Below are 26117 nucleotides of genomic sequence, written 5' to 3' on the forward strand. Positions count from 1 at the left end.
TGAATAAAATGAAGACGTTCGTGTGGTAGATTTTCGACCCGCCAAAGAGACGTTGGTGATAATGAGTCGATCTGTTAAAAGGGAAGAGGGTCGTTTCACTGATTCGTTGATTGAATTACGAGCCTTCAACACGACCTATTCTCCTCAAGCCGGCTACAGGCACAATGCTCTCTCAAAGGGTTCTCCTTTTAACGAGATTAAATTCAGTCAAAGTGAATTAATAAGCAGCTGGTCGGCCCTCCGCACAGCGACCTCTGACCCCCGTCAGCGAGAGGGGCTTTTCCTTTTCTTTGTGGAGTTTCTGTCTTCACAATGACGCTTCTTGTTGCCAACATGTGCGCACATATTCATGATGATGTCGACCTGTAAAAGGGAATGATAAGAGTATTAAAGACACTGTATTTACTTTTCAGATGTCAATGACTTGTTAGCGGTAATGTACTTTTATTCGCAGTTCTTTGAGACCCAACATCACCATCTCTACCATGACAAAACAAGCTTTTATTTTGAAAAGACTTCACTAGGATTTTCTTTGTTTCAGTTGAGAGTTAAAGGCTGCTGATAGTTTGACTTAGTTGCAGCTCATGCAGAAGAACTTTGGGCTTAATAGAGATTTTGTAGCTTTCTAACTGATGTTCACGCTGCTCTTTACAGAGAGGTGAAGCCCCGCCTCTTTCTGGTTGACCACAATGAAGTAGAAGCAGCGGCGAGTTGAATTACTCCTTTGGTTGTTCAATATTAAAGTTTAGTTTTGTACTTGTTCAGCAAAACATGTGTCTCTGCTTCATGTGTTAAAGCTGCATTATTTCTAGTGACCACCAGGGGGCAACTTCTCTGGTTGTATAGAAGTCTGTGCTTCTATGTTAAAGCTGCATTTTCTCTGCATTCTCTCTAGTTCCCACCAGGAGGCGACTCCTCAGGTTGTATAGAAGTATTTGCTTCATGTGATAAACCTGCGTTCTCTCTACTATCCACCAGGGGGCGACTCCTCTGCTTGTATAGAAGTCTATGCTTTATGTGTTAAAGGTACATTCTCTCTCCTGACCACCAGGGGGCGACTCCTCTGGTTGCATCGAGGTATATGCTTCATGTGATAAACCTGTATTCTCTCTACTATCCACCAGGGGGCGACTCCTCTGGCTGTATAGAAGTCAATGCTTTATGTGTTAAAGCTGCATTCTCTCTCCTGACCACCAGGGAGCGACTCCTCTGGTTGTATAGAAGTCTATATAAATGAATCTACTTCTTGATGTATTCCCTCAGTAAACATTGTCAACACTAGTTTGTCTCAATCTCTTGTTTCAAGTCTTCTTTCATACAGAATGATGTTCATTTAGTAAATGATGGTCCCACAATGCACAGAAGAAGCAGCTGTAACATGGTGGATTAGGGCTTGGTAGCGACGCACACGCGCACACACACACACACACACACACACACACACGCTCACTTACTCTCTCTCTCTCCCACTTGGAGTCTGAATACGTCCGCTGAGAGAAACCAGCGATGTAATCTTACAGTTTATTCTCCCCCAAACCTGAACCAGGTGGCCCCGGCTGTAAAGAAGCTGAGGCGAGGCGATGGCGGTCTGCATATGTGGTCCCGCTCAGACACACCTGCGGGGTAAAGGTAGCGCTTCGTCTCACCTGGCGCCTTTATTTCACATCATAAACGGAAGCTGATGTTGTCATGAGGCGCCTCTGCAGCCGGTCCTTTCTCTCGGGGGTAATTGGTTCTCCGGAGGATTACGAGTCTACCGCTCTGCAGCTTTTTTTGTTGAAGGTTTTTGAATTTTGCCTTCAAATGAGCTGACAACTCTCAAAAATCTCTGAAGGGGCAGGAGCGTGGGCGGCGATTGGGATTCTCATTTTCATCACATCTTAGGTTTTTAAATCTTTTGGTTCGAGCTGAAGCTCCAGAGAGCGACGTGTTGGCGGTTGTCAGGATTTCATCCTCCTGCTGGATTTCAAACGGAAGATTCGAGGAGTTTAACTTCTGCTGTTCTGCAGGTAGAAGAGCAACAGATCATACAAGTCACGGTTCACACAATGAAACGCACATTTCAAGTGATAAGTATATCAAATATATAGTTTTTATGGTCGTTCTTGGTCTTAATGAAGTGTAATAATGAGCTTAGATCTCTAATATCTAGTTTGTAATTCACCTGTATTTGACTCCAGAATTTAAACTCATCATCAAACACTTGGAGAGGAAGAAAAAATAATGCATTTATAATATATATATATATCCCCATCAAGCGCTCAGCTCTTGCAGGATTAGTCACCATCTCACCTCATCTGCACATGAATGCGTTGTGAGAAGCGGGGCTGTGTGGGCAGCGGCTGCTGTCGACAGAGTAGGAAGGTCCGTTACGTCCGTGAGTCATGTGCCTTCTGCGTGAAAAGGCTTCATCTGCTCCTCAAAGGTTCTGCCATTCAGACTCAATGTAGTCGGATTGCATCGTCCGGAGGTATTCCTCCTACGGTGCTCCTGCAGACGTTTCGCTATTTATTTATTTATTTTTTAAGCGTCCGCTGCAGATTCAATGGCATGCAGTGCAAGTACGCAGTTTGTATTTCATGTCAAGTAAAAGTATCTTCTGTGGGCGTGTGACTTTTCCCTTTGATGTCACAGAGCTAGTTAGCTTGTTAGCCCGTTAGCTCGTAGCAGAGTTGAAAAGGAAGCTCGCACAGGAATAGATTCAACTTGGTTTTACTACAACTGAAGACAAAAATATTGAGATCAATGTTGCTATTTTTAAAGAAATCTAAAAATGGTTTGTGTAGAGTTGTCAAAAAAAAAACATTTTCTTTCCTGATAATCTGCTAAACCTTTGAAAGAATGACCAAGATATGTTTGTTTTTCTAGCGCAGTCTGCTGGACGGACGAAGTAACGGTCAAAAATGATCGGAATTACCAGAAATATCTATATTTCTTAAGCGTATACACCATTAGCTGCCATAAGATTATACTGGCTCTAGTTGTAGTTAATTAATCTGGTCAGTCTTCAATATAAAGGTTTTGTTTTTTTACTTGTTCAGCAAAACAGTGTTTTATCAGCTTCTTCTTCTTCTTCTTCTTCTTCTTCTTCTTCTTCTTCTTCTTCTTCTTCTTCTTCCTCTTGGCCTAATAACCTGCCCTCCTGTAATAAAACAGTATTTAAGAGTCTTATGAGCTTTAATTGCTGTGACAGGATTTTAATACGATACATTTTTAAACCCTAATTTCACTTTTACTTGCAAAAATGTGCAAAAACGTAATGTACACGATGCCAGAATTGTAAACAGCTTAACAGTAAATCAACCTTTTTGAGAACCTAATGGCACATTTTGTAGTAAATATTTGTATCGTAGAGAAAAACTTCAGTGATCTGAATCATAAGTTAAATATCATGAAAGCAAAGAGGTGCACGTCTGCTCGTTTCTGTTGCTTTGATCCAGAGCGAGCTAGAGACCATCGACACACGAAATGTGACTAATAGTTCTGCAGCTTTGACTCATGAGCACGAACACGATGAATCATGAGGGGCTTTAAAAAACGAAACACTTCAAAAGAGGCCGCTCTGTAACATGCAAGATAACTCATTTTAAAGATATATTCTTCCAGAATGCAATTTTTCTTCCATTTGATTGAGATTGAAAAGAAAATTCATTCAGGAAGAATTCAGGAAGAAAGTTATACAGTTGGGTTCGCTCAACTACGGACACCCTCACACATCTTTAATATTCAATTCAATTATCGCAACATTGGACAGAAAACTACATTTACTGACTTATTTACAGATGTACATTATAATATTTTAAGTGAGCACCGTATTAGAGTTTTAGTATTAAATATATTTACAAGCCTACCTTTTCATTTTCAAGTGTATCATTTTAGTGCTAGTTAAAAAAAATGTTTTTTTATTCCCCTGGTCGCCGTTCATGTTCACATAATTCATCATAATCTGAACCAAACTTTGGGCTTCCAGTCACTCGAAATATGACACAAAATATGAATGACACAACATGAAATACATGAGAATAGTGTGAAACAAAATAATATGAAATAGGTTTAAGTAGTTATGCTTAATTTTGTATATGTACTAATATGAAAACAGCAAATATAGTATATTATTATGATATACAGTTTTAACATAGCATCATTAAATGTAATAAAACCGTGTAACATATTAACATACAGTAATTGCCTTCACATTTTATACCCCAAAGAATGAAACTAAGTATACAATAATAAATTATACATAATAGTGTATCATATATAATGAATCAAGTGTAATAATTTACTAAATGTACAAATCGGTCCTTCAGATGGAGACTTTTCTTTTCAATATAAACGATCAACCAACGGCAATAGGATTCATCCTCTGGGGAACATGAATGCTTGACGCTGTTGAGATATTTCAGTTTTTGAGCGAGCACAGAGGGTGATGGTTCCTCTCTGCTGAACGTCTCCTACACGCAGTAGCAGATGCTGTGTGTATTACGCGGTTGTGTGAGGGAATGTTTTCACCTGTGACTTGTTCATGAATCTTTCGGCGCTACAGTGACAACTCTTGTCTTCTCCTCTACAGCTGATGTGAAGCAGTTTGGAGGTCAAAGGTCAAAGACTGACGATCTCTCTGCTACATTTGAACCTGAGAGCCATTAAACAGGTACATATGGTACGATGCTTTCTCTTGCTACTCAGTCACACTGTTCAGGGCTCCAGAGTCACAGTTGATTGCATTCTAACCTGCATCTCTCTCCTAACAGCCAGGGGGCGACTCCTCTGGTTGTATAGAAGTCTTCATGTGTAAAAGCTGCATTATCTCTACTGACCACCAGGGTGTGACTCCTATGGTTGTATAGAAGTCTATGCTTTATGTGTTAAAGCTGCATTCTCTCTACTGACCACCAGGAAGGGAAAAAGGGGGGGGGGGACTCCTTTGGTTGTATAGAAGTCTGTACTTAATGTTTTAAAGCTGCATTCTCTCTCCTGACCTCCAGTGAGTGACTCCTCTGGTTGTATAGAAGTCTATACAAATGACCCTACTTCTCTCTTGATGTATTCCCTCAGTAAACACGAGTTTATGTTTCAATCTCTAGTTTCAAGTCTTCTTCAATACAGAATGATGTTCATTTACTAAATGATGGTCATTTAGAGTCACGTGGGGAAAAAAAACATGACCAAAATCCAAGATGGCGACGGTGAAAAAGTTTCATTACAACAGTCCACAAACCAATACGTGACATCACGATGACAGCGTCCACTTCTTATAGACGTTCTATGAGCGCGACCGGTTATTCACTCCAGGTTGTAGTTTATTAATATTAATGTGCAGCAGCTTCACTGGCGCTAAATGTGTGCTTTCAAGAAGCTCCTTTAATGTTAATGTTGATGCTCTTCGTTTATAGTTTTCTGTCTCATGCCAAAGTGCTTCCTCTTTTTTTATTTAGTTGTTGTTGTTTACCACTGATTTAGTGTAGACAGACGGTGTATTGAATGTGAGGTCAGACAGATCGAATAACGTCAAATTAAACTAACTTGTTTACACCGCCGGACGACTTTGATGTTCAGGAACGCCGTCGACTTCAATAGAAACGCTGCGTCTCTCTGGGAAGTATCGGGAAGTGTATCTGCTCGCTGTGTTCGCTGGTGAAACATGCAGCACACAAACACACACACGCACGCACACACGCACACACACGTACATGAAAGCCGTATAGTTTGTGGCAGATGGTGAGCTTGACTGTTCCGTCCTCTACATTGAAAAGAGTGTTTCACTGTGTTTGTTTCCCTTCATCATTAACACTCATCAGATGTTGTAACCACATATTCATCATTTGTTTTCCTTCTGTCTGTGTTTTGATAATAGTTCAAATATTTGTTGATGCAGTCGGTATTCGGAGACCTCGGAACGAACAGAAGAAAACTTCAAACTTTACTTTTAAGGGACAGTACTGATGTTTTGGAGAGTGTTTCTTCTTTGATGAGTTTTACAGCGGTAGATGGAGCAAAGTAATGTTCTTCCGTGGACGTATTTTAGACTCTAAAAGAATCTCTATCCGTTAAATGAACGCTATATTGAGAATATTTTCTCCTCTCTATCTTGCTGGGAGACTGACCTTTTTGACGAGGAACCCGAGCTGTTATTTTTGCTATCTTCGGAAACACAAGACTCCATTGAGAAAAACAGTCATTTTTGGTCTCAGAACTCATGCTGGTTTACTGTTGCCTCCTTCTGTTAGTTATTTTATTGTGTGACTCTGGTGTTTTAAAGCGTTTTCAAGCATTAGTTCAGATTCACCAAAGTCACACACTAAAACTAACTTACTAACAGAAGGAGGCAGCAGTAAACCAGCAGCTCCTGTGTTCTGAGAAGTAAAATGACTGTTTTTGTCAATGGAGTCTGGTCTGTTTAACGGCTCCATACAACTATACTAAATCTAACAATTTAAGTCAAAGTAGCAACACATCTCCGTTCTAAAACTATGGCTACCAAAAGCACTTAGAGAGTTCTATTAGTTTTATTATTATTTGTATTATATATCTTATTAATATTGTCACTGATGCTTTAACATGCAGCGGATGGAGGTGGAACAGACTTTAACTACGTTATGAGCTGTTGGATAATTTAGTCGACAGCATCGTATCATATATAAACTGATCATATGTTTTGTTTATCAGATCCTAATATTCACAGTAAAAAAAAGCTATCAGACCAATAAAGTATAAGAAAACGATGCCTTCCTCTGAGATGTAGAGGTAGAAATATGCCGAAAGATGAAATATTAGGAGTAAATAAAAGTACCTCAGTCCTTGAGTGAGTACTCTCGCTTGTGCTTCTCATGATGAAATGAAATCCGGTGTCGTTACCTTTTTAGAAGCAGCCCTCCGTTTGACCGACTGACAGAACGACTTCCTCCCGTCAACACCAGTGATCGCTCTGAACTAACAGGCCGGAAGAGCGGAACGACTAAAACACGACATGTTTGCCGATAGTGAGTCGAGGGAGTATTTTTTAAGAATCTCTTGAATAATTGAGTGACTTTCAAAACTCTATTTTTAGCAAACAACTTGTCGGAATGTGTGCAGTCAGCGCACATCATTGTGTCACCGTCACCTCAGTTGAACTCGAAAGAGAACTGAGAGAAGTTCACGTCGCCACAAAACATTTGTGTGATTTTTATCGAAACGAGTGTAAAAAAAACAACCTATTTTTTAGGCCTCTGCTCGAAAATTGTATACCCAAACTAAAAAGGGTGTATTTCTACAACCACTAGGGCTATTCGAATAATTTTGGTCTTATAATAAAAGGCTACACAGGTGAGATTGTGTTCAGATGTGTAAATATCAGTCTGTATGTTACTGGTTAGGAGTAAATAAAGATGACACACAGAAAACAATGAAAAGGTTTCAGGTCCGCCTTGAAAAATAACACTTTCAGGATGATTATTTCTTTGAAATGATGCAACTGTGAGGTCCACCGCTAACCCAAACCACAGCACAACATGTGAACATTCTCTCTGCAAAGGTTGACTTTGATAAAGTGAAGCAGAACAAAGTTAGAGAGGGTTTACTACAGAGAGAATTCAGGCGAGGCCTCATTAGGACATCTGAACAAAATCTCCCATGTGTAACCTTTTATTATAATCACAAAATCATTTCAAACAGCCGCAGTGGTTGCAGAGATACAACCTTTTCAGTTTACGCATGTCATTTTCGAGGAAAGGGCCTAAAGATAGTTTGGTGTTCTATTGGTTAAACGGGTCAGGTCGGTGGACAGCTCCCGGTGCTGAAGTGATGTCAAAACTTAACCAGATGAAAGCCGTAATGGTCTGAATAGAAGATGATTTCTCGTCCTGAAAACCTTTTTTTTGTGTGGTTTGACTGGTTGGAGCAGACGATCATTTTTGATTCATTCAACTGGAATTGCAGGCCACCCCTTGAGAGCTTTCTCTCCACTTTGATACGTCCACATCTGTTTAGCATTCAGTCCACACGGATTTACTCCGGCTCTACCTGCTTATGTATTCTCCATCCACCTGCTTTTATTTGGTATGCATATGAGGGCCTTCACTAAATCAAAGTGTGTGAAAGGAGGTAATTTGACTCTGTTTTCCCACAAAGGGAGAAGCTGTTCATCGGACTTGGTTTTCATAACTCGTCTCCAGTCTTTCTCGTCCAAATCAAGTTCAAATTCTTCATTTTATTTGCTGAAGTTTATTAGGGAGTTCAGTACAGAACTCTGAGCTGAACGGAGAGATTTAAGAACGTTGAACCAGAAAGATTCAAAATTAAATACAATATTCCAGAGTTTATGAAACCCGTTTGAGGTGGTCTCAAAAGTACCGCTACTTTTTTTTTACAGTTGGTTTTAAAAGCTGCATTAATATATTTTTGGACACTAGTGGGGCACAAAAAAAAAAAAGAGCTGTTAGGATGTGACACCGCTCATTATTCATCTCTAACATCTATTTTATATTCATGTGAAAGCATCTGAATTTATTCTAGTCTATCACCAACACTCCATTTTACTAGATTACATGTGAACGCATCATAAGAAGGTCATCATTTACCTTCAGCCAGTACTCAATTCTTCTCAAATTCTCCGTTAGCGGTACCGCTAATGTTACTAGCTCTCCTCCTGCTGGTTCTCCTTTAGCGGTGCTTCTAATGCTATTAGCTCTCCTCCTGTTGGTTCTCCGTTAGCTGTGCTGCTAATGTTACTAGCTCTCCTCCTGTTGGTTCTCCTTTAGCGGTGCTTCTAACGCTACTAGCTCTCCTCCTGTTGGTTCTCCTTTAGCGGTGCTGCTAACGCTACTAGCTCTCCTCCTGTTGGTTCTCCGTTAGCTGTGCTGCTAATGTTACTAGCTCTTCTCCTGTTGGTCTAAACACTGACTGGTTGTTTATAAAGTAACATGATCAGATATTAGTCAATGACGACAAACGGCCACAAAGAAACTACAAAAAAAAACACAAAACAATGACAAAAAGGGGCTAAACGACTATAAAGTTGAATAGGAGAGATGGTGGGGCCTTTTGCGGTTACACTTGAGGATTGTGGGTAATGTAGTACTTCCCCATGACATTGGGAAACACATTTTTCTTAAAATAAGGCTGATATCAGACCGACTTGTGGATTCAACAGGATAATTTTACCTTTGTTTCCCAATCTCACTGCTCATGTTAAGTCGACCTTTTGATAGTTAACACAGCGCAACACGCAAAATATATATTTGCAGAATGACAAACTGGGTCTCTGTGGCGACTCGTTTCACTTGATTCTACATCTTTCTTCTTGAAGCTTCTGTTTCTGAGTTAATTATTTTCATAATTATTCTTTGAGCATTCAAAGCATCTGCAGTCGTACAACAAACAAACTTTAGGGGGCTGATTACGTGTCGCTGAAGTACATTTATGTGTGTGTTACATGTGCATTATGATCGTGGTATGGATTGATGAGAGATTTAAATGTCTTGAAAAAAAAATATAAACCTTAAGTTGCTATATTTCTTAAATCTGAATCCTCAATATTTAAATTTCGACATGAGCACTTTCTCTTCCTCTGTGAGGCTATACTTCTGTCATCGGTGGCAAAAAGGACATTTTCTTTCAACACTTAATGAGAGAACACACTCACGCTGAGGAGAAAATAACACCCTTACACAAAAAGCCTGTCAGTCTCAGAAAAGGTTAGTGTTTGAAGTGCATGAAAGTTCCTGTGATTAAAACTGCAGCTGCAGTGTGAATTTGAAGTAGCGTCGCCTTCTGTAACGGCGAGCTCCCACCATGTTATTCAATTCTGATTGATTAAATCATGATTACTGGAAATTGTGACGACTGTTTTATACATTTTTCTGCTCGTGTGGGTTTAATGAAGTCGGCGGTTTCTGCCTTCATCAGTTTTGTGATTACAGTAAATGAGACAGAAAGCATGTTCTACTTTGCGCTTGTTGTTGATTTCTCTTCACACGTTCTGTATTTTTCTTTCTTTTGTTTGCTTCATGATTGTGTGATTTACAAAGAAGTGCTAATAAATCTGAGCGTGCAGACGAATCACCCAATACACGCCCTCATTTTTATGAACCCCGTTGTTATGGTTCAAATAATAACCAAAGAATTGAAGAAGTAATAATAACAAAATCATTAAAGAAAGAGATTCAGAAGGGCACACCAGACTTATCCATTTAATAACATTGTGTGTCATATATCTTGTTTTGCTCTCTGATTCAAAATGAGTAAAAAAAAAACAGTGTTTGATGGGATCCAATCAGAATTGACAGTTTAACATTTAAATAAGATGAAATCATACAAAATAAGTCACATGACCATCAGTAGTTCAGCTCTTGATTCCATTTATAGTTATTAAGCCGAACCGCTCGCCGTCCCCTCCGATGTGACAGGTGCTGCCTGTTAGTTTTAACTGGTAAACACCATCAGGGACTAGAAGTGCACAGTTGGTCCTCTTCACACCCCCCCGCCGACGGCGCCGCTCTCACCGGCATGTCCTTCTCGGCACCAGCCAACGTCCCCGCCACGTGTCAGAGGATCACCACGGGGACCGGCTGTCGGTGTCGCGTCCTCAGAACTGACACACACTGTCCTTGTGCTTTTCTCCGTCCTGCTTGTCGGGTTTTTTTGCTGACATTCAACGTCTTTTTGCAACATGCAACACACAACATGCAACACACAACATGCAACACACAATATGCAACACACAACATGCAACAGAAAACATGCAACACACACCATGCAACAGAAAACATGCAACACACAACATGCAGCGCGCAACATGCAACACAACATGCAACACATAACACACAACATAAAACATTCAACACACAACATGCAACACATAACATGCAACGTGCAACACATAACATGCAGCGCAAAATATAAAAAATACATAAAATGCAACACGAAACATGCAACGTGTCACACAACATGTAACATGAAACACACAACATGCAACATAAAACACACAACATGCAAGACAAAACATACAACATGAACACACAATGTGCAACACACAAAATGCAACACACAACACGCTACATGCTACATTCTGCATAATGTGTTACATGTATTTACACTTATTAATTAGTGGTTAGTCAGTGTTAAGACAAAAATTCACCTTTTAACATTGAAGTTTGATTGTTATTAAATTGTGTGTGTGTGTGTGTGTTTGTGTGTGTGCGTTTGTGTTCTCAGGGGCAGGGGGAGGTGTCAGCTCAAGGCTCGGCCATGGAGGGGGACTGCCTCAGCTGTATGAAGTACCTCATGTTCATCTTCAACTTCTTCATCTTCGTGAGTTCACCGCTTTCTTCTTCTGTGGTTTGACATCCGACTGAAATCGAGGGAGACCAGAAACACACTCCTGTGCAATTAGAATCCCTTTGATTGGTTCTGTAAACGGAGCTCAAGAGAGGGTCATTCATCGCATTCAACCAGAACCGGACTGTACTTTCTGGACGAGTAAAGGATTATTAATATTATCAAGTGTCCTCCCCAAAATCTGAACAAATGAAAACTTAGCAAAACCTGAAAAGAGGAAGACTGGAAGTGGGCGAGTTGCTCCTCTTCCTCGGCGTAGTAAACAACTGAAGTGGACTACAACCCCCCCGTCTGAACCCTCTCTCTCCCAGCTGGGCGGCTCCTTCCTGCTGGGCGTCGGCGTTTGGGTGCTGTTGGACCCGATGGGCTTCAGGGAGATCGTGGCGGCCAACCCGGTGCTGTTCGCGGGCGTCTACGTGGTCCTGGCCATGGGCAGCATGCTGTTCCTGCTGGGCTTCCTGGGCTGCTGCGGGGCCATCCGGGAGAACAAGTGCCTCCTGCTCTTTGTGAGTCTGATTCGCTCCTTTTATTGTGAAAGGTAGAGGAGAAAATACACTTATTAAATATAGAACAATGCTGCACTCGCGCCTTACAGCCGTGACGAGTAACTAAGTACATGTTATTCAAATACTTGAGTAAATGTATTCGTGCATTGATTTGTTAACTTTAAAATATAAATTCAAGTGTTGTTACAGATTAAGGTACCCAGCAGTATGACAAGTCGTTAAAGTTAAGACAAGTCAGTGGTAGTAGAGTCAGTAGTCGTAATAGAGTCAGTAATAGTAAAGTCAGTAGTAACTACTAGTAGTAGTAATAGTCAGTAGTAGTAGTAGTAGTAGTAGAATGAGTAGTAAAATCAGTAGTAACTGGTAGTAGTCAACAGTAGTAGTAGAATAAGTAGTAAAGTCAGTAGTAATAGTCAATAGTAGTAGAGTCAATAGTTAGTAGTATTAGTCAGTAGTAGTAGTAGTGCAATAAGTAGTAAAGTCAGTATTAGTAGTAGTACAATAAGTAGTAAAGTCAGTAGTAGTAGTAGTAGAGTCAGTGGTAGTAGTTAGTAGTAGAAGAGTCAGTAGTAGTAGAGTCAGTAGTAGTAGAGTAAGTAGTAGTAGTAGTAGTAGTAGTAGTAGTAGTAGTAGTACTAGTAGTAGTAGTAGAGTTTTTAAGCTTGGTTTTTAATAAAGATATCTAAGTGTAGTGATTTCTTCTCTCTACACAAAGTCTCTCCGTCCTCCTTTACGTTGCAGTAAGTTATGTAACTGAGTGAAACAGTAGAATTTTGCCATTTAGCAGAATGTCAAAGTAGATTTTTATTGTGTTCTTTGCATTTGTTTATTTGGGCGTATTATTCTATAAGTTCCCTGATTATCGCTGCTTTTATATTCCTGTCTGTCCTGGTCTCAGTTCTTCATGCTCATCCTCTTCATCTTTCTGGCCGAGCTGGCAGCCGCAATCCTGGCGTTCCTCTTCAGGGAACACGTGAGTACAGTTTCAGAGCTGACAGTAAATCAGTGCAGAGGATACGTGTAACCACGTATACATTAATGTCCATCAGAGCAGCAAGTAACCCTCATTTTTTTATGTATTGGTATTATTATTATTGTAATGTATCTTATCCTTTTATTTTCCTTTCTGCTTTGTTTTTATTTGACAAATAAAAGACAATTATTTGATCTAATATTCAGAACTCCATCGCCTGAGTGCGTGTTGTGTGACCTTCAGACCTTTAAATTGATGGAGATCAGAATCAGGATTACACAAATTTGAAAAACGATTAATAAATAAAAATAGTTCTTGGAAGTTTGCCTCTCTAACATCTGTTAACAATATTTGTAAAAATCAAGCTCCATCATGGGTATGAAAGCAGATCGTCACAGATACAGAAGACATAGTTTGTACTGACTACTAGTACTGACTACTAGTACTGACTCTACAACTACTGACTCTACTACTACTGACTCTACTAGTACTGACTCTACGACTACTGACTCTACTAGTACTGACTCTACTAGTACTGACTCTATTACAACTGACTCTAATAGTACTGACTACCTAACTCTACTAGTTTATATACACATTTCATTTGAGCTTTGATGGAAGTAATTCAAGTTGTAGAAATTTGCCAATATAATGTTATTTGGTTTAGTTTCTCTTTCTCCTGAACCGTCTCCGTGTCTCTGTCCAGTTAACCAGGGAGTATTTCAGCCGGGAGCTGAAGCGTCACTACCAAGGTCACAACAACAGCGACGTCTTCACGTCCACATGGAACGCCATCATGACCACGGTGAAGCCGCTTTTTTGAACTGGCGCTACGCTACAAGTCGACCCGCCTGTGTCCTCAACATGCCCCTCCCCTCTCCCCTCCCCCCCCCGCCCCCCCCCCCATCCCCCACCCGCCGTGTGTCCCCGTTGCAGTTTGACTGCTGCGGCGTCAGCGGCCCCGAGGACTTCGAGGAGAGCCTCTTCCGGCTGCTCGGCCCCAGCAGGACGGTCCCCGAGGCCTGCTGCCAGAGGAGCGGCCTGGAGCAGTGTGTGAGCGGCAGCGTGGTCTTCAGACACAACAAGGTTACACACACACACGCACGCACACACGCGCTCACTCACACACTCACTCATTTACACACAAACACTCACTTAGTCACTCATTCAATCACACAGACAATCACTCACTGACTCACTCTCACACAAACACACAATTACTCACTCACTCACTCACACAAACACTCACTCACCCACACATACACACACAATTACTCACACACAAACACTCGCACGATTACTCACTTACTCACACAAACACTCACTCACATACACACAAACACTGACTCACTCACACACACACAAACAATTACTCACTCACACAAACACACACACACACACACACACACAATAACTCTCTCAACACTCTTTGTGTGCAAGAGAAACAAAAAAAGATTAATTTTTTTCAAGATAAACGACAAGAAAGATTCTGTGGGATACACACATCTCAATAATGCAGCGAGACAGTCAGAATAACTGGACTCATGACATCGTGTGTTTGATTCCCTCAGGGCTGCTACTCTGCGGTGGTCGACTACTTTGAGATGTACATCTACACAGCGGGCGCTCTGGCCATCGTGGTGCTGACGATTGAAGTACGTGCTATTGTTTCTCTCTCCTTTATGTTCAAAATACTGACTCAAATATTGCTTTTTTGTCTTCAAATGAGGGATTCGGGACAGGTATTTCAAAGTGTTTTTTACATGTAAACTGAGGTTGAAAACAGCAGAATAGTTATGTTGTAAATGTATTTGAATGAAGATGGTGTTTTACCTCACAGGCTGGTTTTGAAGCTTCACTTTCACTCCTTTGTGTTACGACGTTGGCGTCATTAAAACAGTCTGCTTCTATTCAAGTTTGGATGCACGCTGTCAAGATAAGAACACCAGGACGTACGTCTGTGCAACAAGAGGATGACCATGAATCAGTGGTGACATTGTGTTCATCTACGAGACAAAGTTGCACAGCTTTTATTAAACTTTTTGAACACTTTTTAAGTTCAGAACACAAGGCTTCACAACTCTTGTTATTTACACCTTGTTAAACACGGTGTATGGTTCCGATTCACCAAAGTCACATAATAACACAAACTAACAGCTGGATTCAGCTGTAGACCAGAAACCTCCTGTGTTCTGAGAGGTTAAAATACTGTTTTTGTCAATATAGTCTGGTATGTTTGTAGAGTGAATCAATAACAGCTTCAGTTACCGGTCAGAAAGATAAAGAGGTGAAGATATTCTAAATATAGTCTTCATTTAAACCTACATAGAATATTTTAGTGTCTAAAATACGACCACAGCAGAACATTACTTTGCTCTATCTTCTGCAGTACAACTCGTAAAAGAAGAACTTCATACAAACATACTCCTTAACATCGTTACTGTCTCTTTAAATTTGCCTATTTTGTAGCAGAACCCCGGAAAAGAAGTTGTGATGTTTCTCTATTATTGTAAATTTTATTATGCCGTAAATGTTTTATCAGCTCTGATTTTATTAATTCCTGTTCCAGATTTTACAGCGGACTGTAATAACCGTGTCCTTCAGGAAGACAAAGACCACGTTTCAGGGCCCATTATGTTCTAGAAATATATAGATTGCGGGGGAACGACGTTGATCTTTGTCTTGTTCTCTCTGCAGCTCTTTGCCATGGTGTTTGCCATGTGCTTGTTCAGAGGCATCCAGTGAAGGCCGCGTCTGCACGCATCACTTCCAGCCGCCGGAGGTCACGAGCAGAAGGAAAAAACAGAAACTGGAAAATATGAAATGTATTTGTACAGTGATAGTTTACGTGTGTCATTGGTCTTGTGACATCATCTTGTACTTCACAGCATCAGGGAGGGTGGGGCGGGAAGGAGGGGGGGGGGGGGGGGCTATAGGCACAATAGACACACACAGGAAGTAGTCTACGACCTGAGGTTCTGCACAGGAAGTAGTCCATGACCTGCGATTCAGCACAGGAAGTAGTCCACGACCTGAGGTTCTGCACAGAAGGTAGTCCACAACCCTGTGGTTCTGCACAGGAAGTAGTCCACGACCTGAGGTTCTGCACAGAAGGTAGTCCACAACCCTGTGGTTCTGCACAGGAAGTTGTACACGACCTAAGGTTCTGCATAGGAAGTACTCCACAACATGTGGTTCTGCACAGGAAGTTGTCCACAACCTAAGGTTCTGCACAGGAAGTCGTCCACAACCTGAGATTCAGCACAGGAAGTAGTTCACAACCTGAGGTTCTGCACAGGAAGTTGTCTACGATCTAAGGTTCTGCACAGGAAGTAGTCGACGACCTGAGGTTTTGCACAGGAACTAATCTACAACATGAGGTCCTGTACAGGAAGTAATCTACAACCTGAGGTTCTGCACTGTCCCCACTGAGACTGACTCTGGTGCTGATAGTTTCTTCAAGCTGCGGTCGCTTCACTCGAGGACCAGTTGGAGTCCTGAAAGCACACAATCTGTAACGATTGATCGGGATCCTGGAGAGTCCGCGCAGCAGAGTTGAGGTCCAAACGGCTCACGTTGGTCTGCAGCCTCCTAACAGTCACAGCTGTTGGCTTTATGAGGACAAAACGGTGACTCGACAATAGAAATCACAACCCGTCGGACCTCGTGCAAGAACATGTTTGTGTTCTTAAAGAAACACTCATGGCAAAATAAGCTCAAGTCCGGAAACACAACTATGTTTCCGTACTCTCTTTTTTCTTTTATCTCTTCCATCAATACAAATGGAAACAGTATAAATACAAAGTAACCATCCTTTATAATGATACTTATTTATTGTTGATTTTCAAGAGCTTTTACGGGCCTATAAAATGTTCTGCCACATTTATGCGAAAACATACTTTTAACGATTTCAAAATAGTTCAATTCTTCTGTCGATCCGACGAATTGATGAGTCCTCTGATCGCAGAACCGCCCAAATACGACGGAGGAGTGTTCGCTCCCTGTGGTGAACTGGACTCGTGATTCAGTCATGACTCAATCAAGTTCTTGCATGAGGCTCTTTGTCAACAGCTCAAGTCATAAATCATGAATCGAGCCTCTTCACAGTCGGGATTTTTAAATATTGTTTCGTTACGAGCGTCTGCAGAGGTTCAGTATCGAGGTGTGTTAATGCAGCTCCACAATGTGCTGACATGTAAATATGTGTACAGTGTTCCTCTTCATACTGTGTGAAGGTGTCATCAGTCCGTATATAAATTTATATAAACATTTTACTGTGTTTTAAAAAACTTTAGTTGATTTTCAAAATCGGCACCAGATGATATTAAACTGTGATTGTTAGTGTTGTGACATTTTAATTTCTCTTTGTATTACCTTAATAAAGTGTATTAAAGGTTTAATATGTATATGTTGATGAGTTGTTATTATATTGCCCAAAATGTTTTCTAACAATTTATAAACCCTGATTTTTATCAATCTAACCGTGCGTTTCATTTGGTCGCATGGTAACAGCGTCTGCCAGAATCAAAAAGTCATACATTTACTTTTTATTCAGTTTTAATCCAGTTTTTGAGATACACTTTTCAGATCTGTGGTCTGATTTTGGTCGTCGGACGTCTGGATCTTAAGTTCTCAGAGAAACAAGCGACGCTAAAGTTAGCGGTAGCTCGTCTCTTAGCTCCTTTGGGACGTCCCATGTCGACCATAAAGCTGTTGAGGGTCTTGAGTCTCTCGCAGACATTTTGAACCCTTTGTGAACCACAAATAGGACGACACGTGGGAGTTCAGCCTGGTGATTTACATGTACTTTGAAACAATAAGGATTATAGACTAAGAGGATATTTATTTAATTATTCATCAAACATTTTTTTTTGTTATTGAAGCTGTTTTGCCAAAAACAAGTACATAGATTATTTATTTATTGTGTTTCTGATTTTAAAAGTGTGATACAAAATGAACTTTAGGTTAAAAAACTTTCAACATGTACACTATTTCGGTTATCCTCGCTGGGGAGGAGGTGGAGGCCATAATCCAGGCTGTACATCCTGACGAAGAAGCGCTAACTACAGAGATGTGGGCCTTTTTTTGACGTTTTACACTCTGGTGCACTGACCTGTTTTCACCACTAGAGGTCAGCCGTAAGTAACTCTTCATGTCTGAGGGACAGCAGCTCTCTCCCTATTCCTTAGAATCCTACATTTACTTTTTATACAATGCACCAAGAGAGTTTTGGGTCAAAGTCACCTTATAATTTCTTTCCTGGAAAGAGTCAATTTGGCACCAATGAAAGAAAATTTAAGAGATTTAAGACAGAGAGTTTACCAAGGTAGCCAAAATGACCTGGCCCAACTCCGACTTCAGCTCAGCATGCTGGAAGAAACGCGGTGGGTCGAGTCCAGTTGCCGATTCGGCTGAGACTTTGGATGAATGACGCCCCAGAATTGAACCCAAACACACCAGCATGATTCCAGCCGCCGACCCTGCCATCACAGCCCACAATCACCTCAAAAATGTCAAAACTGGTCCCAGTGAAAAAGTTATCAACTGTATTGAATGTAACTAAGCACATTTACTCAAGTTCAGTATTTAGCGAGGCTACAATGTTGCAGTACTTGGACTTTGCTTGAGTAATCCTATGTTATACTTGTACTCCACATCCCACAGGTAAATGTTTTTGCCCTTTTGCTCCTACATTTATCTCATACATTGTGTTACTTTGCAGATTCAGTTATTATTACAAAATATAACATTACATTTAGCTGACACTTTTATCCAAAGCAATTTACATGTTTGCTCTTTACACCATAGACACAGCAACGGGGAGCAATGCAGGAGTTGGGTGTTTTTAATCCTGTAGCCAGCTAGATACTCAACATTGATTATCTGCTGCCACCTGCTGCCAAGAGGCTTTAGTACAGTCGTAATGTATCAGTGAACCATATGAAAAATGTAAAAGCTAAATAGTAAATTGACAGCAAAAAAAAAACCAAACGAGGTTTTTATTTGTTTATTTTATTTGTTTATTTTACAGGAACAATACACACTGATCAACAGTAAAACTGCAAATGAGCCAGAGTTAGCCAGAGAGGCTAATTTTCATCTCTCTTTCCCCCGCCAGTTTTGTTTTATGGCAGCTTGAAAATACATTTGTAATAACATAAAACTAATTTATAAAACTAATTTACAAAACTAATTCAAGAGATAAAACTCCAGAGGCACATAATACATAAACACTAACAAGACAAATACACATTTACACCGAATAGACAGGCAGGACAAACAATACATTAATGCTTTCACTTATACCATTTCCTGAGGCTATGTTTGAATGTTTTGTACGTTTTTGTTTTTTTTTGTTCATATGTGTGATGGCAGATCATTTAATGAGTTTGCTGATTGAATAGGAAATGCAGATTTGCTAAAAGAGCTTGATCTAAGTAAAATGACACAGTCACTTCTGGAAGCAGATCTAGTCGGTCTGCCTCTTAGATTATGTTGTTTGATAAAATCACTGAGCGGAGGCGGAGCCATACTATGTAACATTTTAAAAACCAGACACACATCAATGTATTTTATGAGATTCTCCCATCTCAAGATATTGTGTTTGATGAGAATATTGCAGTGATGGTGCCCCTTTTTTTTTTTTTATCCATTGTCGTTAGTGCCTGTTTATGGAGAATGTGGACAGGTCTTAATGTTGTGCTTGTGGCTTGTGCCCAGCTGGTTAAGCAGTAGGTGAGATGGGGTTTGACCATTGCATTAAAATACAGTTTCGCTGCCTGCATGAATAGCAGTTTATACTATATAAAAATTCATAAGGTTACATTTTAAAACCTTTGTCACATGTATTACCTGCTTTTTAAAAGAGAGATTAGATTTTTTTAAAAATCCTAAATATTTATCACTTTTGTTTTCCATGAAGCCATACCGTTGAATATTTTTTTAAAACTAAATCCTCAATTATTTATGCAGGATTTTCCTGCATAGTGAAACCACTCCCGAGTGTGTCATGAGTGAACCTACCAGACCAGGAAAACTGGCATAACCCACAGCCAAACTACGGTCAGACATGAGAAGGTGTTGCAACCCTTTGTGTTTACTAAACTGGTTCAGTGAGCGAGGCACCTGTTGAAACATTTACTGCTTGGTGAGAGACACAATAGATAAGAGCATGTTCCTATTTTAGTTGGTGCAGTCTGAGATGCTACGGTAGGCCTACTCCCTGAAATGTAACTCTGATATGTTGTAATAGACCGTATAGATAGGCTAGATAGGCATTGTATCATATTACATTATTGATATATATATTACATGACACTATTCTGCCATTGTTTATTGCATGCACTGCCCTCTGATGGGGGGAATTAGGCATACCAGGAAATGATGGATCATGCAACAGTCAACAGTGCTGCTGCGTAGTGGGAAACATAAATGGCAGGATACACTTCCTGGTAGACGTGTTTCTTTGTACAGGACTTATCAAATAAAGAGCTCCAACAACTTCAGGTATGAACACATTTTAACAATAATATCATCCTATTGGGAACAAAATGCATAAATATGCAAATGTGTATTCGGCAGGTATTTTTAAAAAAAACACAAATTGATGAGTTACAAGATGAAAAAGATGAAATGCAGGCTGAAACATCTGAAAAGAGCTCAATTTTCTTTTGTTTTTTAAAAAAGAGTTAAATGTAAATGTATTTTAAAGACGGTATCTCTTTAAATTTTTAAACAGTTGGCTCATACAAGAAAGTCATGCTCCAGGAGTTGAGATTCAGGCTTGAGCGTCCACCTTCAAGATAGGTCAGCAATTTAAACTTGTATTTCATGTCAAAAAGACCTACATCAAATACATGTTATACAATGGTTGGTGTCAGAATAATGGCATTGTATTAAAATACACGTGTCCTTTTGGAACTAAGATACTGACCGTCAGTAGGGCAAAATTTACAAGATACGATTTTGACAACTGCCCCAATAACACAATGTGCTTTGCTACTGCCAAACTGCCCCAGTCAGGAAGGCATGCTTGATATTAACAAATGTATGCCTTTTCTTATTTGTGTCCACATATCAGTAATAGCATGTAAACGCTGGAGTTCCGATTCATTTTTTGGTGAAATAACTTTGGATTTGACCTCGTCCTATTGTGTATGGCTTATTAGCATTTACCTGCGGAACTACTTTTGCACAACTTCGGTTTTAGCCGGGTGTAGATTTTGGACCGACGTGCTCTTATTCTGAAAATAAAGTTATACCGGAAGTATTTCTTCTGCTGTTGGCGGAAGACTGCCGTGATGTGTGTATCGCGTAGTTAGCGGTGGCCCGTAGCTACAATAGTAGTTCGTGTAAATGCTGCCATTTTATTTGTGTTTGCTTCTCCTTTCTCCGTCACCATGAACAGGGCGCAGCTGAAGCGGTCCGGTATCTTGAGGATGGCTCTAACCGGCTCGGAGACGACGGACCCGGACGGACCCAATGGAGACACCTTCTTACTCAAGGCTGTCAAAATAGGAGCTGTGGTCGCGCTCTACTGGTTCGTCTCCATCACGATGGTGTTCCTCAACAACTACCTGCTGGACAACCGGGACCTGGACGCCCCGCTGCTGGTCACCTTCTACCAGTGCGTGGTGACGGTGGTGCTGTGCTGGCTCATGCAGCTGCTGTCCCAGATGTGCCCGGGACTCATCGACTTCCCCGCGGTCCGGTTCGACCTGAAGACGTCCCGGGAGGTGCTGCCGCTGTCGGTCGTGTTCATCGGCATGATCACCTTCAACAACCTGTGCCTGAAGAACGTGGGCGTGGCCTTCTACACGGTCGGCCGGTCGCTCAGCACCGTGTTCAACGTGCTGCTGTCTTACGTCGTCCTGAAGCAAACGACGTCACTGCAAGCCGTCCTGTGCTGTGGGGTCATACTGGGTACGGTGGCCTTCTCTCTGTTCCCGGAAGTGAATTGTAGCAGTATTTTATTTTGTTGCATACTTTATTTATTTTCACAGTTTGCTCCTGGAAGTTTTTTTTGAAAGTTAGCTGAGATAGGTCAACTGCAACTGTCAACTCAGAAATGTTATACAAATGTTATGGATCTGGCTTTGTGCATTATAAAAATAGAACAAAGGCCTTTCCAAACCAAAATGTAGCTTTGTGGGAGGCGGGGTCCCTACAGTTTTTAGTAAATAGAAGTGAAAATGTATTGTTAAATTATCAAAACATTTAGAATAATTTTTGCAGCCCATTTTTTCCGTGATCTCACGGTCCTGCATGTGTCCGTGCTTCTTAGGGGGATTCTGGCTCGGTGTGGACCAGGAAGGCCTGACGGGGTCCCTCTCGTGGACGGGCGTCTTCTTCGGCGTGTTGGCCAGCGCCTGCGTCTCTCTGAACGCCATCTTCACCAAGAAGGTGATGCCGGCGGTGGATGGAAACATCTGGAAGCTGTCCTACTACAACAACGTCAACGCCTGCGTCCTCTTCCTGCCACTCGTCATCTTGTCCGGAGACCTGGGCCGCCTCGCCGGCTTCAGCCGCCTCTGGGACCTCGGATTCTGGGGCATGATGACGTTGGGCGGGGCGTTCGGCTTCGCCATCGGCTACGTCACGGGCCTGCAGATCAAGTTCACCAGCCCGCTCACGCACAACGTCTCGGGGACGGCGAAGGCCTGCGCGCAGACTGTCATCGCGGTGATGTACAACTCGTCCACTAAGAGCCTGCTGTGGTGGACGAGCAACATGATGGTGCTCGGCGGCTCGTCGGCCTACACCTGGGTCAAGAGTCGAGAAATGAAGAATGCTCCCCACAGAGACCCTCCGGACTCCGCCAAGGAGAAACTGCTGCCGGTGGAGAAAGACGACGCAGGAGTGTAACTTTTTTATTTATTTATTTTTTGAACCTTCAACTTTTATCCTTGTGGCGGGAAAATGTGAAAAAATGCAACATTTGGCACATGGGTGATCGGGGATTTGAAGTGATGCACAGGTGGAATCGATTTTAATAGTTGTGGTTTTATACAGTTTTATTTGAGGCCTGAAGGAATTTGTATATACATTATATTTAAAGCTATTCACATGCATTTGGGGCCTTTTTAATTTTTTACATTTGCTTTAACTGAACAATGTAATAATATGATTATATGGTCGAAAGTGTTTTTATTCATATGGAGGGAATATTTACTCCCTATTGGAGTTGTATAACGGCAACAAGTGACTTTTTTAATTATTAACTGATTCTATAAATTGTATTGGTGGGCTTTGTGAAACATTCAAGTGTATGTTCCTTTAAGGATTGTATAGCGGCCTCTGGCTACGACTGCTTTTCTCTCAAATGTGAACAAAGCCTGTGTGGTAAGGTAACCTAGGTAACCTGACCTACGTAATGGAAACCTCATGTCAGTGGGACCGTCGTACAAGACGATCCTTTTCTTTTTTTTACTCCCCTAAATAACCACTCCTCCTTGAGAGTCGACTGTTGCAGTAATAATCCTGTGCATTATTTGCTCCAGCACATTTTGGTATAGTTTTTTTAAATTGTAAACCCACACGTAGGCGTCGGTGAAAATATATATTTGCATTTCAAGCGCTGCGCCCAGTGGGTTTGTGTCTTATGTCGCGGCAGTGGAAGTCATTGTTTGTACGCGTCCTTCAGTCTTCAGCTGTGAGGCGACATTCCACTCTCACACAAAGCATTAAAGGAGCGGCACAACTCAACGGTTTGTTTGTACGTCTTCTCATTCACACAGGACATGGTGGTTCCACGGTTTAACTATTAAAAGATTCCTGAAAATCCATGAAGGGAACATGGCACCAGTCAAATAAAACATATTCTTGTTTGACCTCTTAAGTACTTTTTTTTTAATTCCGATAAATGAGACGTTTTACGGGTGTGATATCAAGATGTGTTTATTGAACTGAATAAACGAAAACAAATGAATAGTAATAGACCAATTATTAGTCATTAAAGATGTCAAATTAAATGATAGGCTCTAATGTAATGGTTTTAATTTCTATCATTTAGTTTCATTACAATCTTTATTTTTAGACGTGTTATTAAAATATGTCTCTAATCTGTTATTTGTAAAGCTGAGGATGTATGTTCTTGTCTCAATATTACAAAAACATCTCCCTCCACTAGTAGCTGAATAATAACTTTATAAAAAAAGAAATTAATAATCTGAAGGCTCCACAACGTCGACCATGAGCTTCAGAGAACAAATTCTGTCTTATTTTTGGACAAATGATTCTCTTCGGTGAGCTGCAACAACAGCATCATTTCAACATGATCTCCAGTAGAAGATTGGCCTTTTTTGAGAAAAGTTTCTCAATTTTATTAAATATTTTAAAGCAGTCGTGCTTCCAACCTTTAACATAATAAAACAGCTTAGTAGCTATCCCCGTAATTCACGCTGCATTTAAGATGTGTGCGGGTTTGATTGGTTATTGTCATCGCTGGATGAAGACGAGGAAGGTTACTGGATGTTGGAGTCTCCGGGGCGTCACATGGAATATTTCTCTGGTGGCTATAAATAGCTGACGGAGCATCATGGGCAATTAATTGTACCAAAAAAAACCCCAAACACACTGGTCTCTGATGTCAAGAACTCATTTCAACAGTGAATGCGGCCTTGTGGCTGCAATGAAACTTGTACAACTGTGTCATAATATGGAATACATAATAATCCCTCCTCATCTCTCATGTCTGGTCGGCTTCAGCCAAGTCCTCCCCCGGTGATTGACAGTTCAAAGGCAGAAGTTATGTTTGGTTTTACATGCGTCGGCTCAAAGCCGTGGTCGAAACTGTGTTAATTACCACCGTCACGTTTCCAGGTCAGAATCAGGACTACGGTATCATCTCGTGGATATTTTTTAAATACCTGTTGTATTTGTTCATCTGATTCTGTTTTCAGACTCGTGATTAAATGCATCTTTAACCCATATTCATTTTGGGTTTTTGGACCGCAAAACCAGCTGGAAATACCACCCTGATAAAGTATCACCTTTAAGAACATTAACACAACGTCGCTTATATGGAGCAACATTACCTTTCTTTCGGAGTCGTGTTTTTTAGCTCTGTTTTGGTCTCCACCGCCTCCTGGGAGCCGCGTCTGTCTCTTTAGCTGCTGAACGCTGCACAACGCGTACTAGCTTGTTGGATTAAAGCAGCTGTTGGAAGTTTATGAACCGGACACATTTCCATTTTAAGCGATACACTATTGCATTTCATCATCCACAATTGTTTGCCCCACACTGCCGTGTATGCTCAGGGTGGACAGTAAAACAGATCAGCATCTATTATTATCCACCCTGAGCATACACGGCAGTACACACGACAGAGGTGAATTAGAAAGGGTGGGACTTGAGCAAAAATATGACGTACATTCTGTCAGGATGAAAGCGTGACCTGGTCATTATTTCTAAAGTGATTCCAATTGAATGAGGTAAGATCCACTTGAAGTCGCGACTTTGTAGGAGCACCTGCAGCACTGATTACAGCTCATTTTCTCTGACGCATCCCTAATCATCCCATTTTATGTCATTCCTTGCATATTTGCTCAAAGTCGAGCTGGACAGACATTCATAAAGATAAAGATGCAGAAAGCTTGTAAAGAAAAGTCAAACATTTATCAAACTCATGACTTGTCCTCTCCTTGCGCAAATAGGGAATAATATATAATAATGTATCGGTCTTAAAAGTGCTTGTCTCGAAGTCTGTGTGTGTGTTTTTTAATGGACTTTGTTAGATGCCTGAGATAAAGTCTGTGGTTAACACAAGCTTTTAAGAAGTGTCTGACGGTTTTTACACAACATAAAATACATCAGCAGATGTCTCTACCTGCAATGTTGAAGCTTTTACGTGGCTTACAAAAGGAGGTTGTTGACAACTTCTAAAGATTGCTTTAAAAAATCACCAAAGTGTTCTTTTCTGAAGTTGATCTTGCTGAACAAAAGATGTCGGTATCATGATACTTTCTCTGCCACAAAGTTTATCTTCAGCAATAAACCAACATCCAATGATATCCTACAAGAGCCCATCAACAGAAGGTTCTCCTGTCACTATGAACTCAATATAGAGATGTTCTGCCCTCTAGTGGTCAAAATGTATAACGACAACTCAAAAAGAGTGAAGAATTTGATTATTGCTCAAGGCCTGAGGCTTATTGACAGGAATGGACTTCTCTGTCCTGTGAAAACATGTGGGACCAAATCATCAATCATTTTCCAAACTAATAAAAACACATGGTTATGGTTTAATTAGTTCATGTCTCAACCCAGAAAGGAAAACTTGATCCTTCCAAGTTTTTCATTTTCTAAAACAATTCAGCATC

The 26117-nt window shown here is 40.9% G+C and overlaps 2 protein-coding genes across 7 annotated transcripts in view; both read left to right on the forward strand.

The window, feature by feature from the left end:
• Positions 1-15691, forward strand: part of LOC137783804 (tetraspanin-18B-like) — an 18509-nt gene extending 2818 nt beyond the window's left edge. The window contains exons 2-9 of one of the 3 annotated variants that reach the window (XM_068574138.1): positions 4574-4663; positions 11197-11292; positions 11631-11825; positions 12724-12798; positions 13505-13603; positions 13735-13884; positions 14370-14453; positions 15496-15691. In XM_068574138.1, coding sequence (XP_068430239.1) covers positions 4661-4663; positions 11197-11292; positions 11631-11825; positions 12724-12798; positions 13505-13603; positions 13735-13884; positions 14370-14453; positions 15496-15543 — 750 coding nt within the window. In that variant the 5' untranslated portion in view covers positions 4574-4660 and the 3' untranslated portion in view covers positions 15544-15691. The remainder of the gene's footprint in view (positions 1-4573; positions 4664-11196; positions 11293-11630; positions 11826-12723; positions 12799-13504; positions 13604-13734; positions 13885-14369; positions 14454-15495) is intronic. The other 2 variants (XM_068574146.1, XM_068574153.1) reach the window with 2 other exon arrangements.
• Positions 15692-20242: 4551 nt separating this feature from the next.
• On the forward strand, positions 20243-23623 carry slc35c1 (solute carrier family 35 member C1). Of its 4 annotated transcripts, none has more exons than XM_068573056.1 (3): positions 20243-20304; positions 21206-21720; positions 22082-23623. In XM_068573056.1, exons 2-3 carry the CDS (start codon positions 21237-21239, stop codon positions 22660-22662), a joined length of 1065 nt encoding a protein of 354 aa, XP_068429157.1. In that variant the 5' UTR covers positions 20243-20304; positions 21206-21236; the 3' UTR covers positions 22663-23623. The 4 variants fall into 4 exon arrangements, with proteins under 4 accessions (XP_068429157.1, XP_068429165.1, XP_068429150.1 ...); XM_068573064.1 differs by lacking the exon at positions 20243-20304 and adding an exon at positions 20534-20604; XM_068573049.1 differs by lacking the exon at positions 20243-20304 and adding an exon at positions 21048-21100.
• The last annotated feature ends 2494 nt before the right edge of the window (positions 23624-26117 follow it).

The sequence above is a fragment of the Clinocottus analis genome, unplaced genomic scaffold (genome assembly GCF_023055335.1).
Source record: "Clinocottus analis isolate CAN_PGR_092001 unplaced genomic scaffold, fCliAna1.0.p SCAF_1, whole genome shotgun sequence".
Lineage (NCBI taxonomy): Eukaryota > Metazoa > Chordata > Actinopteri > Perciformes > Cottidae > Clinocottus > Clinocottus analis.